The sequence below is a fragment of the Podarcis bocagei genome, assembly GCF_964188305.1.
Source record: "Podarcis bocagei genome assembly, chromosome: 16".
Taxonomy (NCBI): domain Eukaryota; kingdom Metazoa; phylum Chordata; class Lepidosauria; order Squamata; family Lacertidae; genus Podarcis; species Podarcis bocagei.
Genome location: NC_138142.1, coordinates 34,771,589 through 34,784,160, shown reverse-complemented (window position 1 = coordinate 34,784,160; position 12,572 = coordinate 34,771,589). Strand labels below are relative to the sequence as shown.

Here is a 12,572-nt window from a genome sequence, read left to right as displayed (position 1 = left end):
CCCTTCCCCTAGAGTTTCGACAGGAATAATCCCTGCTTGGTATTTGGATATCTTCTAAAAAAGAAACATCCTGGATTATTCAGACAGGGTCTTTCAAATGTGCAATTCTTTGCCAAGCAGCCTTGACTGATGTGCTTGACACTTTTATGACAATCTTGTACTTTTTAGTCTGTATACCGCCTTGCAAAATTTATAATTATTTAAATGAATGAATGAGTGAAAGCACTCACCCCTTTTTTTCTCTTGCCCGCTGACCTTTTCCTTTCCTTTGTCTTCTTTTAAAAACCCGCTCTCTCCCATTTCCTTCCCCTCCTCTGCCCAGTTTTACCGGACGGTGGGTCTGCGGGTGGCTCTCGTCGGCCTCGAAGTCTGGAACAAGGGGAACCGCATTTCTGTGGACGGTTCCCCCCGGGAGGTTCTGGAGCGGCTCCTGCGGTGGAGGCAGGAGGAGCTGCTTCCGCGGATCCCACACGACAGCGTCCAGCTTATCATGTAAGGAGCCGGAGGGTTAGCAGCCCTGAGCCCACTCTCGGCCGGGGAGGGCAGGATACAAATAAAAGTTGTTCTTGATGATGATGATGATGATGATGATGATGATGATGGGCTTCAGAGAATCCCTAGAGGGGGAGTGTAGGGGGGGCTGACCAGGAGGAGTGCCAGGTGCTTGGCCTGGGTTATGGGCTTGGCCAGTTAGGGGGTCTGGCCTGCACTTTTGATGGGCAGGGATTGACACTAACCAGGCCTGTGGGCGGGGCCTGTGCACTTTTGATGGGCAGGGATTGACACTTATCAGGGCTGTGGGGCGGGTGTCTGCACTTTTGATGGTCATGGATTGACACCAACCAGGGCTGTGGGCAGGGCCTGCACTTTTGATGGGCATTGATTGACACCGACCAGGGCTGTGGGTGGGGCCTGCACTTTTGGTGGGCAGGAATTGACACTAACCAAGCCTGTGGGCGGGGCCTGCACTTTTGGTGGGCAGGGATCGACACCAACCAGGCCTGTGGGCGGGGCCTGCACTATTGATGGGCAGGGATTGACGCTACTAGGACTGTGGGCGGGGCCTGGAAATATGTGGGCGGGGCTATCCCAAAGCCTGCCCGCTTCGTGCCCGCCCGCTCAGCTGTGGCAGGATTCCCTATGTGTACTTGGCTCTGTCTTGTGTAAAACCTTATCTCTTCTCCACCCCCGCTACGCTCTGTTTTGGTGATCTTCTCTCGCACTTCTTTCTCCTGCCCTGCCCCATAGGGGATCTCCATTCACCGGGGGCTCAATAGGAACGGCCACGCAGGGTTCGATTTGCTCCCATCGCTCCGGCGGGGTCAGCATGGTGAGTACTTGTGCCCCTTGCTTTCTCAGAGGCCGGGGTAGCGGCATGTTTCTGGATAGCCCAGGTAAGCGGGTGCCTGTTGTATTACTATCTCTTCCATGGAACCAGGGCAGCCTCATTGAAAGCCTTGCCTGGAGTTGCTGTGGAGCTGTGCTTCTGATATTTTGGGGGGAGACGGACCCACCAGGAGTATCGGGGTTCTGCATTTGTGTAGACGTTTGACCTAGAGTTTGCATCTTTATGTTCATTTGTTAAATGTTGCAGAGCTTTTTGTTCCAGCCCAATTGGTGCTTTGGGGCAGCGATGCTGGCGCCCTTCTTAAGGGTATTATGGTCTGTAATAATCAGGAGCTGGGATCTATAGACAGCTGTCCTTCTTTTTAAGTGACTTCGATGCTGGAGTTCGGCAGGAGACTATTGGCCTTTTGCTGGCCAAACTTCTGGGAATGTCAGTTCAGTTTTATGTTAGATATTAATGGAAGAAAAACCCCAAAGTATCACTCGCAGTGGTTAAATTTCCGCCAGTAACACTGGGAGCAAGAGAACATCTCGCCGCCTGAAAGTGTAAGAACCTTTTTTCAGGGACTAATGTGCAATTATTGTAGCTGTATATGATGGTTCTTACATTGTGCAGTACTTTACAATCTGTTTTGCTCCAAGATTGTTTCGTATGGTGTGTTTGTTTTGGCCTATTGACCGTAATAAATTGATTGATGGATGGATACGCTTTTGGGTTTTGGGGTGAATCATGGAGAAGTGGAACAAAACAGAAAGGGTCACAGTCCTGATCTGCTTAGCAGAAGTAGTATTCTGGGAAGAATAGTATAAAAGTAAAAACAAAGAATAAATGAAGTATATATATTTTAAAAATATAAATAAAGAGGTATTCAGCTTTTAAACGCCTGCTGAAAACTTTTCTGTTTCATCAAGCTTATGTTTCACAAGACACCTTTCCGCAACATTTATCTGAATCTATTTTATTGTATCCTTTTTATGTCGTTTTACATATATAAGGTAAACTTCCGTAGTTTGCACATTAATTTTTTTTTTACTTGTTCATTGAACTACAGAAAGGGAAGAGAGAGCGGGGGAAAAAACAAGTACATAAGCGAGATGAACAAATCTCTTTCTAGTCTGTCCACACAACGCTCTTTCCAATAGACCACAAAACAGTTCCATCTCTCCCCATAGATTATATATCCCATCTCATGTGTTTTCTCTTTTTCTGGATTATGTCTGTCGTTTTATCCATCACTGCCACCTCCACACATTCCTGAAGAGATGGTGAATCTCTGTCCTTGCATTTCCTTTCCCACAGGGCTTTTTATGGTCCTTAACTAAGGATCTTTATTCTTTATGAGTTAGCGGTATACTGTATATGCAAGTGTTTTTATGAATGAATAAAGGAGGAGTTGTTGTTTAGTCGTTTAGTCGTGTCCGACTCTTCGTGACCCCCTGGACCAGAGCACGCCAGGCACTCCTGTCTTCCACTGCCTCCCGCAGTTTGGTCAAACTCATGCTGGTAGCTTCGAGAACACTGTCCCACCATCTCGTCCTCTGTCATCCCCTTCTCCTTGTGCCCTCCATCTTTCCCAACATCAGGGTCTTTTCCAGAGAGTCTTCTCTTCTCATGAGGTGGCCAAAGTATTGGAGCCTTAACTTCAGGATCTGTCCTTCCAGTGAGCACCCAGGGCTGATTTCCTTCAGAATGGATAGGTTTGATCGTCTTGCAGTCCATGGGACTCTCAAGAGTCTCCTCCAGCACCTTCAGGTCACGAAGTGTCGGACAGGACTAAATGACTAAACAACAACAAAAGGAGGAGTGTGAATTAAGTTGGCTTGCTCAAAAATGCAAACCAAAGGGAGTCACAGAGCAATCTCCAGCTTTCTTTTCTCCTCTTCCAGGACCACTCGGTCAGCCCCTTGATGATCGCCTCGACTCTTTCGCACCAGCTAGGCCACAACCTGGGCCTTGACCACGATGGCGCTGGCTGCAGCTGTGACGGCTCTGGCCCTAACTTTCCCCCTGGTCGCAGCTGCATCATGGAGCCACTGACGGGGTGAGCCTCTGCATTCATGTGGGGTCCCCCCCCCGGGTGGCTGGGTGGACTGCTGAAATGCAGGGGGTTTGAGGACACCCCACCTCTGACCGTTTCCCTCTTCTCTGCCAGCATCATGCCCGGTTTAACCTTCAGCAGCTGCAGCCACCGGAAACTCCAGCAGATCCTGCAGAGCGACCGGGTGTGGTGCCTCCTCGACGTGCCGGATCCAGGGCGCCTGGTGGATTCTCGCTGCGGGAACTTCCTTGTGGAGGACAAGGAGGAGTGCGATTGCGGCCTCCTGGTGGTACGAAGGGCACCTCTCTCCCCATCTTCCTCCTCCTCTCCTCTTTATTATTATTATTTTTTATTTATACCCTGCCCATCTGGCTGGGTTTCCCCGCCACTCTGGGCGTCTCCCATCATCATCAAGCAATAAATAATCAAACATTAAAAACTTCCCTAAACAGGGCTGCCTTCAGATGTCTTCTAAACGTCAGATAGTTGTTTATTTCCTTGACATCTGATGGGAGGGCGTTCCATAGGGAGGGCGCCACTACCGAGAAGGCCCTCCGCCTGGTTCCCTGCAACTTCTCACAGTGAGGGAACCGCCAGAAGGCCCTCGGAGCTGGACCTCAGTGTCTGGGCTGAACGATGGGGTTTGAGACGCTCCTTCAGGTATATGGGGCGAGGCTGTTTAGGGCTTTAAAGGTCAGCACCTTTGCCCCATGCAGCTTCCAGATGCCCTTGCTGTGTAGTAACAACAACAACAACAACAACAACAACAACAACAACAACAACAACAATAATAATAATAATAACAACAATAACAATAATAATAATAATAATAATAATAATAATAATAATAATAATAATAAATAAATAAATAAATAATAGTTTTATTCTTTGTACCCCATCTATCTGACTGGGTCGCTCCATTTATGAGAGGGTTGTGTTCCGAGGCACGGCACATTGAGGTTAAGTCCTCTCATGTATGACTCCATATAGAGGCTTCAGCACAGAAGCCTAGTCCGAAAAGGGTCCCCTTGAAGTAGAGAGTTCTCCTGTGTAATTGACGGAGAAAGCTGGAGTTGGTGTGAAGGATGCATCCTCTACGTTTTGCTGAGAGCCTGTTTTGGCTTTGCTCAGCTCACTGCGGCCCGGTATAGTTGTGCACGTGAAGCCTAAGCGAGGATCTGGGGCAGCCCAGTGGGTTTTTCACTGAACTTATGCCTTTCTCCTTTTTCAGGAGTGTACAGACCCATGTTGCAATGCGAGCTCGTGCAAGCTGATGCCCGGAGCCCAGTGCGCCACGGGGGGAGCCTGTTGCCACGAGTGCAAGGTAAGTTGTCGGAGCAGAGGAGGGAACATCCGCCAGTGGTTTCTCAGCCCTGCCTCGAAGAGGTGTTGCGTTCTCGTTCACACAATCCCTCTGATAATTTGACTTTTAAGTGAAAGCTTGCATGTTCCACCTAAAGATTTGTATATGTATTTGACCCGTGCAGGAGACCTGCTGGCCTGTGACTGACAAGGCATGTTGGCCCCAAGTCTCTCTTAGGCCCCCTTTTGAGCCCCCAACTCTGATCTTGCAATAGTTATCTGAGGCCCTTCTCTGGGTGCCCCCTCCCTGAGAGGTCCCATGGGTGGCAACACGAGAGCAGGGCCTTTTCAGTGGTGGCTCCTCGCTTGCAGAATTCTCTTCCCAGAGAGGCCTGCCTGGTGCCATCAATACATACATTTAGACCCCAGACGAAAACATTTATTTTCCGCCAGGCCTTCAGCTTTTAATTCTCAGTAGCCTCTTTGTGGTGTTCCAACTCTGCCTTTTAAAAATGTGAATGTGCTCCAGATTTTTCTCTTTTGTGTGACGGTTTTGATGTGAATATTATTTGATTGATGTTGTATGTTGTTTGAGTTGCTTTTTTGTGGCAAATAATTTTTATGAACTACAATAATTTAGGGGTGTGTTTACAGCACACAACTCCTAATAGGCATTTTTATGATTTATGACACCTCCTTGATGGCCAAAAACTTGATTTATTGCACTAATTTATTATACTGCTTAATGTTGCAGTAGGCTTCCAAGCAGTTTGCAAGTATTAAAATCAGTTACAATGAGAAATATCATTTTCGTGTTCCCAGCTTAATAATAATAATAATAATAATAATAATAATAATAATAATAATAAATGTAAAGAAATATACAATAATAAGAGTACATTCATTTGAAAAAAGGAATATACAACGGGATAGACAGGAAGTCCAAAGTGTTTGTATATATATGATTTTGGAATAGTTTTTTGCCCTTGTTCCCCCCCTTTTTTTCTTTTAGTATATAAACTTTGTATACATGTTGAAAATTATAGTATAATAAGCCTTGTGATGTATTATGATAACGTTTACCGATGTAACATAAGAACTTTAATAAATAAATAAAATTCTAATAATAATAATAATAATTAATTGTATACTGCCCTTCATCCACAGATCTCAGGGCAGTTCACCACATAACTCTGATTCTCCTCACAGAGCTACAATTCCCAGAGTTCCCTGTGAAGGGGGATTGATTGTTAAATTGCTCTGGGAGAGGGATGACGGGGGTCTCCTGACACCTCTCAGCCCCCTAACTAATTCTTTGGGTGGAAACCATGACTATTTGTAGCACTTTAAATGTTGGGTACAGCTGGGGCCAGAGGCGTGGTGAACCCCCTCTTCCCTTGCACGCTCTGCCAACACCTGTGTCCCTCTTCCTACCGTCTTTGGCCTATACAGCCTAGGACCCTCGTACCTATGGGGCCGCCTCTCCTGGTATGTCCCACAGAGGACCTTACGGTCTTCAAACAAAAACATCCTGGAGGTCCCAGGCCACAGGGAGGTTAGGCTGGCCTCAACCAGAGCTAGGGCTTTTTCAGCTGTGGCCCCGATCTGGTGGAACGCTCTGTCACAAGAGACTAGGGCCCTGCGGGACTTGACATCTTTCCACAGGGCCTGCAAGACAGAGCTGTTCCACCTGGCCTTTGGCCAAGGTGCAGTCTGACCCCCTCCTTCGGTAATTCTCACAGAACTTTAGCCTAATGGCTGCCATTAATTTGATTTTGATTTGATTTTAGAATGAATTTTAGAATATACAGTAGTACCTCGGGTTACAGATGCTTCAGCTTACAGACGCTTCAGGTTACAGACTCCGCTAACCCAGAAATAGTGCTTCAGGTTAAGAACTTTGCTTCAGGATGAGAACAGAAATCGTGCTCCGGCGGCGTGGCAGCAGAAGGAGGCTCCATTAGCTAAAGTGGTGCTTCAGGTTAAGAACAGTTTCAGGTTAAGAATGGACCTCCGGAACGAATTAAGTACTTAACCCGAGGTACCACTGTATTTCAATTAATTGATTGCGATTTTATGTAAACTGTATTATTTTTACTGTGTTAGCCGCTCTGAGCCCGGCTTCAGCTGAGGAGGGCGGGATAAAAATAAATTATTATTATTATTCGTCCTTCAACAGCTCCGCAGCGCAGGATTTCTCTGCCGGGAAGCCCAGAACGAATGCGACCTCCCCGAATACTGCGACGGTGCCTCCCCGCGTTGCCGGGCCAACGTCCACAAGCAAGATGGGACGCCGTGTGGGGACGAGAAGGCCGTCTGCTATGGCGGGGTCTGCCCCAATTACTTGAGCCAGTGCCAAGAACTTTGGGGGCCTGGTGAGTTGGCGTTTGGGGCTCTGTGCAGGGGGAGGTTTTTTTCAAGGATGGGTTGGGGTGAGCTCCCAAGAAGGCCTGGTCTGCTTCTTGGCCTCATCCGCACCATGCATTCAAAGCATGCTTACACCACTTTAAAATCCATAATTCAGGACAGTTTAGAACTTAAGAAGGGCCTCCTGGATGAGGTCAATGACCCATCTAATAGCCAGCATCCTGTTCTCACAGTGATCAACTGGGGAAACTGCAGGCAGGATCCGTGCACACCAGCTCTCTCCCTTTTTTCAGGGCTGGAGTCAGATGCAGGTCAGCACAAAGAAGCAGAGCCCGTGGTCAGTGAAGTTAACTGTTTATCCAAGGAAACAAACGTCCAACTCTTCAACCCTTCTCAGTAGGCCTTGCCCCCCCTGTGGAGCAGTTGCCAGGACTGAAGATATACAATATACGATATCTTTATTGTCATTGTCCCATGCAGAACAGTGAAATTGAAAAACTACATAAAACTACTACAAACTACATAAAACTACTACAAAACTACATAAAACTACTACAAAACTACATAAAACTACTACAAAACTACATAAAACATTCAAAACCCCCTTTTTAAATACACTATACTATAGAGACCCCTTATGCTGCGTTTAGAACCAGAATTGCATTTGCGTAGAAACTGTTTCTCAGGCGGCTAGTCCTGGTCTTTATAACCCTATACCTTCTTCCAGAAGGTCCTTGCCTTCTGCCCTTTCTAAGTCTCCTCCTCTCCTGGATGTTTCCCAAGCAGTCTTACACTGCTTCTGCGCACTTCTGTTCCGCTTCCCTCATTATTCTCACGGGATCATAGATTTGGAAGGCACCCTGAGGATCACCTAGCCCAGCCTAGTGCAGGACTGTGTCCCATACGGGAATCGAACCTGCAACCTTGGCATTGCCAGCACCAAGCTCCAACCAGCTGAGCTATCTAGCTATACGATAGGTTCCTCAGTGTTAAATAACCACACATACACAATTTTTAGTGAACGTTCCCTCGTAGTTGCTGACAAAGATTTATATGGTTCTTTTGCCTGTTAATTTTTCCATTTATTCTCAAGCCATGACTATCAAAATGGCAGCATGCTGCTGCTGTCGTTGGCTGTCCTGACACACTCTCTCTCTCTCTCTCTCTCTCTCTCTCTCTCTCTCTCTCTCTCTCTCGGTCTCTCTCTCCCCTGGCAGGTTCGGTCCCTGTCTCGGACGCCTGTGTGGCCTCTTTGAATGGCAGAGGGGACCTGGAAGGGCACTGTGGTCAGCAAGCTGATGGTTCCTATTTGCCGTGTTCAGAGAAGTGAGTGCTTTCCCTGTAAGGATGGGGGCCAGTGAGGGGGTGTGGCCTGTTTGGAAGGGGCGTGGCCTGATAAGAGTTCCAAGGACCAGATCAAGCTGTCGGGGGGGGGGCAGATTCTGTCTCCCAGGCCTGAGGCTCACCCCCCCTTGCACAGGCAGACAAGACTAGCTTCCCTGGTTTTAGGCAGGTTTATCTTTCCTAGTTCTACCTGGAAATGCTGCAGGTCAAACCCAAAGCCCTTCTTTAAAAAAATGTAGTAATAATGTAAGCTCAAAGGTATAGACAAACAAAATCAGAACTGAAGTTACCAAACATGGGAGCAGTACAGAGGTTGTATTTTCCAAATAGAGAGGAGATAATAAAAATACAGTGGTACCTCGGGTTACAGGCGCTTCAGGTTACAGACTCCTCTAACCCAGAAATATTACCTCAGGCTAAGAACTTTGCTTCAGGATGAGAACAGAAATCATGCTCCGGCGGTGCGGTGGCAGCGGGAGGCCCCATTAGCTAAAGTGGTACCTCAGGTTAAGAACAGTTTCAGGTTAAGAACGGACCTCCAGAACGGATTAAGTTCTTAACCCGAAGTACCACTGTAAAAGCAACAACAGATGTTATGGAAGCTTTCCATGAAAGGGAGAGAGTTTTCTTACATCTGAGTTTGATAGGTAAGAAATGAAATCCCATCTGAATGGCGTAGAAATGTCCCGAGTCTTCCTTACCCATAGAAACACATGGGATATAGGAGTTGTTTTCCCTGCAATGGCCGAAGCCCCCATATTATTGTACCGTGGTGACACTAGAAGTCTTGCTTCATTTCCTTGAAAAAACCTGAGGGCTGGAAACTTGACATGGAGAGAGTAAAGAGCAACCAGTGTGTCAAAGACTTGCAATCCCTTTCTGGCAGGGACGCCTTGTGTGGGCGGCTGCAGTGCCAACCTAGCAGTACCAATGCTAGAAAACAGAACAGAACGACCAGGGCTCCCGAATGCCCACATCACACGCCGACTCCTGTTGATGACATCCTGGATCTGGCCATGGTGTTGCCCGGCACAGGATGTGGGGCTGGCAAGGTGAGTGGGCATCGTGCGGGCGCAGGGGGTGAATCTTGTTAGGTCCCCCCCTCCGCGAGCTGCTGCTTGGAACACAATCCTCCTCTGAGATGGTCAATTTGTTACTTCTAGGACATATAGGACATAACATACAATTTGAAGATTGGGAAAAATTGTGGAGAATAGATTTAAAATTTACAGACTGTTCTCTTTTTGAAAGAAAAGTAGGGTATATGAAAATTAGGTATAGATGGTATATGACACCAGTACAGATTGCAAGAATGTACAAAACTGGGTCAAACGTATGCTGTAAGTGTAAAGGAAAAGGAAGGGACTTTTTACCATACGTGGTGGGATTGTAGAGAAATTTAAAAAAATTGGGAAATGATGTATAATGAGTAGAAAATGTCTAAATTAACATTTGTAAAAAAAACCCAGAAGCATTTTTGTTAGGGATTATAGGAAAGACCTGCCAAGGAAAATAAAGAATTTATTTACCGTATTTTTCGCACCATAGGGCGCACCGGACCATAGGGCGCACCCAGTTTTTAGGGGGGGAAATCAAGAAAAAAATCTTTCCCCCCCCCCCCAGGCCCAGAGAGCAGCGGAGGGGTTGCTCGCAGCTATGGAGCAAGCCAAGTTTTGGCTTCCCCTTTAGCCCCATGCAGCCTCTCCTTGCCGGGAGACGCTGCGCAGGGCTAAAGAAGCCATAGCCCCGTGCAGCCTCTCCTTGCGGAGGGGTTGCGCGCAGCTATGGAAGAAGGCAAGGCAGCGAGCGGGATGGATCCCGCTCGCTGTTTTGCCTTCCCCTTTAGCCCCGCGCAGCATCTCCTTGCCGGGAGACGCTGCGCAGGGCTTTCCTGGCTATGGAAGAAGGCAAGGCAGCGAGCGGAGTGGATCCCGCTCGCTGTTTTGCCTTCCCCTTTAGCCCCGCGCAGCGTCTCCTTGCCGGGAGACGCTGCGCAGGGCTTTCCTGGCTAGGGAAGAAGGCAAGGCAGCGAGCGGGGTGGATCCCGCTCGCTGTTTTGCCTTCCCCTTTAGCCCCGCGCAGCGTCTCCTTGCCGGGAGACGCTGCGCAGGGCTTTCCTGGCTATGGAAGAAGGCAAGGCAGCGAGCGGAGTGGATCCCGCTCGCTGTTTTGCCTTCCCCTTTAGCCCCGCGCAGCGTCTCCTTGCCGGGAGACGCTGCGCAGGGCTTTCCTGGCTAGGGAAGAAGGCAAGGCAGCGAGCGGGGTGGATCCCGCTCGCTGTTTTGCCTTCCCCTTTAGCCCCGCGCAGCGTCTCCTTGCCGGGAGACGCTGCGCAGGGCTTTCCTGGCTATGGAAGAAGGCAAGGCAGCGAGCGGAGTGGATCCCGCTCGCTGTTTTGCCTTCCCCTTTAGCCCCGCGCAGCGTCTCCTTGCCGGGAGACGCTGCGCAGGGCTTTCCTGGCTAGGGAAGAAGGCAAGGCAGCGAGCGGGGTGGATCCCGCTCGCTGTTTTGCCTTCCCCTTTAGCCCCGCGCAGCGTCTCCTTGCCGGGAGACGCTGCGCAGGGCTTTCCTGGCTAGGGAAGAAGGCAAGGCAGCGAGCGGGGTGGATCCCGCTCGCTGTTTTGCCTTCCCCTTTAGCCCCGCGCAGCGTCTCCTTGCCGGGAGACGCTGCGCAGGGCTTTCCTGGCTAGGGAAGAAGGCAAGGCAGCGAGCGGGGTGGATCCCGCTCGCTGTTTTGCCTTCCCCTTTAGCCCCGCGCAGCGTCTCCTTGCCGGGAGACGCTGCGCAGGGCTTTCCTGGCTTCTCTGGGAGGTGGGGGGATTCCCCCACCTCCCGCAAAACCAGCAGAAGCCGCGCGCACTTTAAAAGGGCTGCACGGCTTCTCCTGGCTTTCCTGGGAGGTGGGAGAAGGGACTGATGCGGCCAGTCAGTCCCTTCTCCCTCCTGTGGAAAAGCCCGCAAGAGCGCACGGAGCTTGTGTGCGGCTCTTGGGGGCTTTTCCCACCTGCCTCCCCCCCCTGCATTCGCTCCATAGGACGCACACACATTTTCCCTTGCTTTTTAGGAGGGAAAAAGTGCGTCCTATGGTGCGAAAAATACGGTATGTATGCGACAACGGCGGCAAGAGTCTTAATAGCACAAGGATGGAAGAATGAGGAAATCCCGACAAAAGAACACTGGGAAGAGAAATTGATGGATTGTGCAGAATTGGCGAAATTGACATACAAACTGCGAGACAAGGACAACTGTGACTTTAAAGAAGAATAGGAACTTTTTACAAACTACTTAAAAAAACAACAAAATGAATTGGACTCCTTGGCGGGTTTTGAATAAACATACACAAATTTATTGATTGTTAACATAACAGACAGATAATTTAAGGATCTTTACAATTTTACAATATGCAGAGAATAACATGTGTTGAAAAATCAGAGAGAGGAGCTGAGGGAAGTCTTGGGGGGAGGAAGGGAGTGTTCTTCTTGGGGAGGGAAAAATGGGAATTGAAGAGGATATGTTTTGATAATTTGTTATGTTGAAATTATTAATAAAAACTATTTTTTTAAAAAAAATGTTCCTTCTCTGGTTGCAGGTGTGTGTTGACCAACGGTGTCGAGAGCTCTCCTCGCTCAAGCTGCCAGCATGCCAGTGCAACAGCCATGGGGTAAGTGGAAGGACTTGGGGGGCAGAGCCGTAGTGGTCTGGGGTTGCAGGGTTTGCGTGGGTCTGCCGAAGACCCATTACGATTTCTGCAGCCCAGTCCCCGCCTCCAGAATCCTAGAGCCAGCCAATCAGCATGAAAGGAGAGCTTTTTAGCCACTGAGAAGTCTTCTCATCCTTTGTGCTGATTGGAGCCAATGGGAGTGGAAGGAGGGGAGTCGGCCATTGAGGATGGGCTCCTGGGGTCACTCTGGAGAAGGGGCTCAGGAAGAACACCTAGGGGGGTTTTGTTCTGTATATGCTCCAAATCTAAGCATTTAGGGCAGTGTTTCCCAAACTTTTTTGGGCAACGGCACACCTGTTTACTGAAAAAAAATCTCGCGGCACACCACCATTAAAGCCCCGCCCCGTGACGTCAGCGCGCAGCGTCACGCCGGGAGGGACGCACGAAAGTGAAAGTTTTTTCCCTCCCCCCTCAGTCCCTCGCTCGGAATTCAGCTCGTTTGGGGCATCGCT

The 12,572-nt window shown here is 49.0% G+C and overlaps 1 protein-coding gene across 4 annotated transcripts in view; it reads left to right on the top strand.

The window, feature by feature from the left end:
- Positions 1 to 12,572, top strand: part of ADAM15 (ADAM metallopeptidase domain 15) — a 47,636-nt gene that overhangs the window by 16,628 nt on the left and 18,436 nt on the right. For all 4 annotated transcript variants that reach the window (XM_081173518.1, XM_081173517.1, XM_081173516.1 and 1 more), the window contains exons 9-17: positions 323 to 492; positions 1,249 to 1,330; positions 3,235 to 3,389; positions 3,501 to 3,675; positions 4,618 to 4,710; positions 6,868 to 7,063; positions 8,273 to 8,381; positions 9,286 to 9,451; positions 11,989 to 12,060. In XM_081173518.1, the coding sequence (XP_081029644.1) occupies positions 323 to 492; positions 1,249 to 1,330; positions 3,235 to 3,389; positions 3,501 to 3,675; positions 4,618 to 4,710; positions 6,868 to 7,063; positions 8,273 to 8,381; positions 9,286 to 9,451; positions 11,989 to 12,060 (1,218 nt within the window). The remainder of the gene's footprint in view (positions 1 to 322; positions 493 to 1,248; positions 1,331 to 3,234; positions 3,390 to 3,500; positions 3,676 to 4,617; positions 4,711 to 6,867; positions 7,064 to 8,272; positions 8,382 to 9,285; positions 9,452 to 11,988; positions 12,061 to 12,572) is intronic.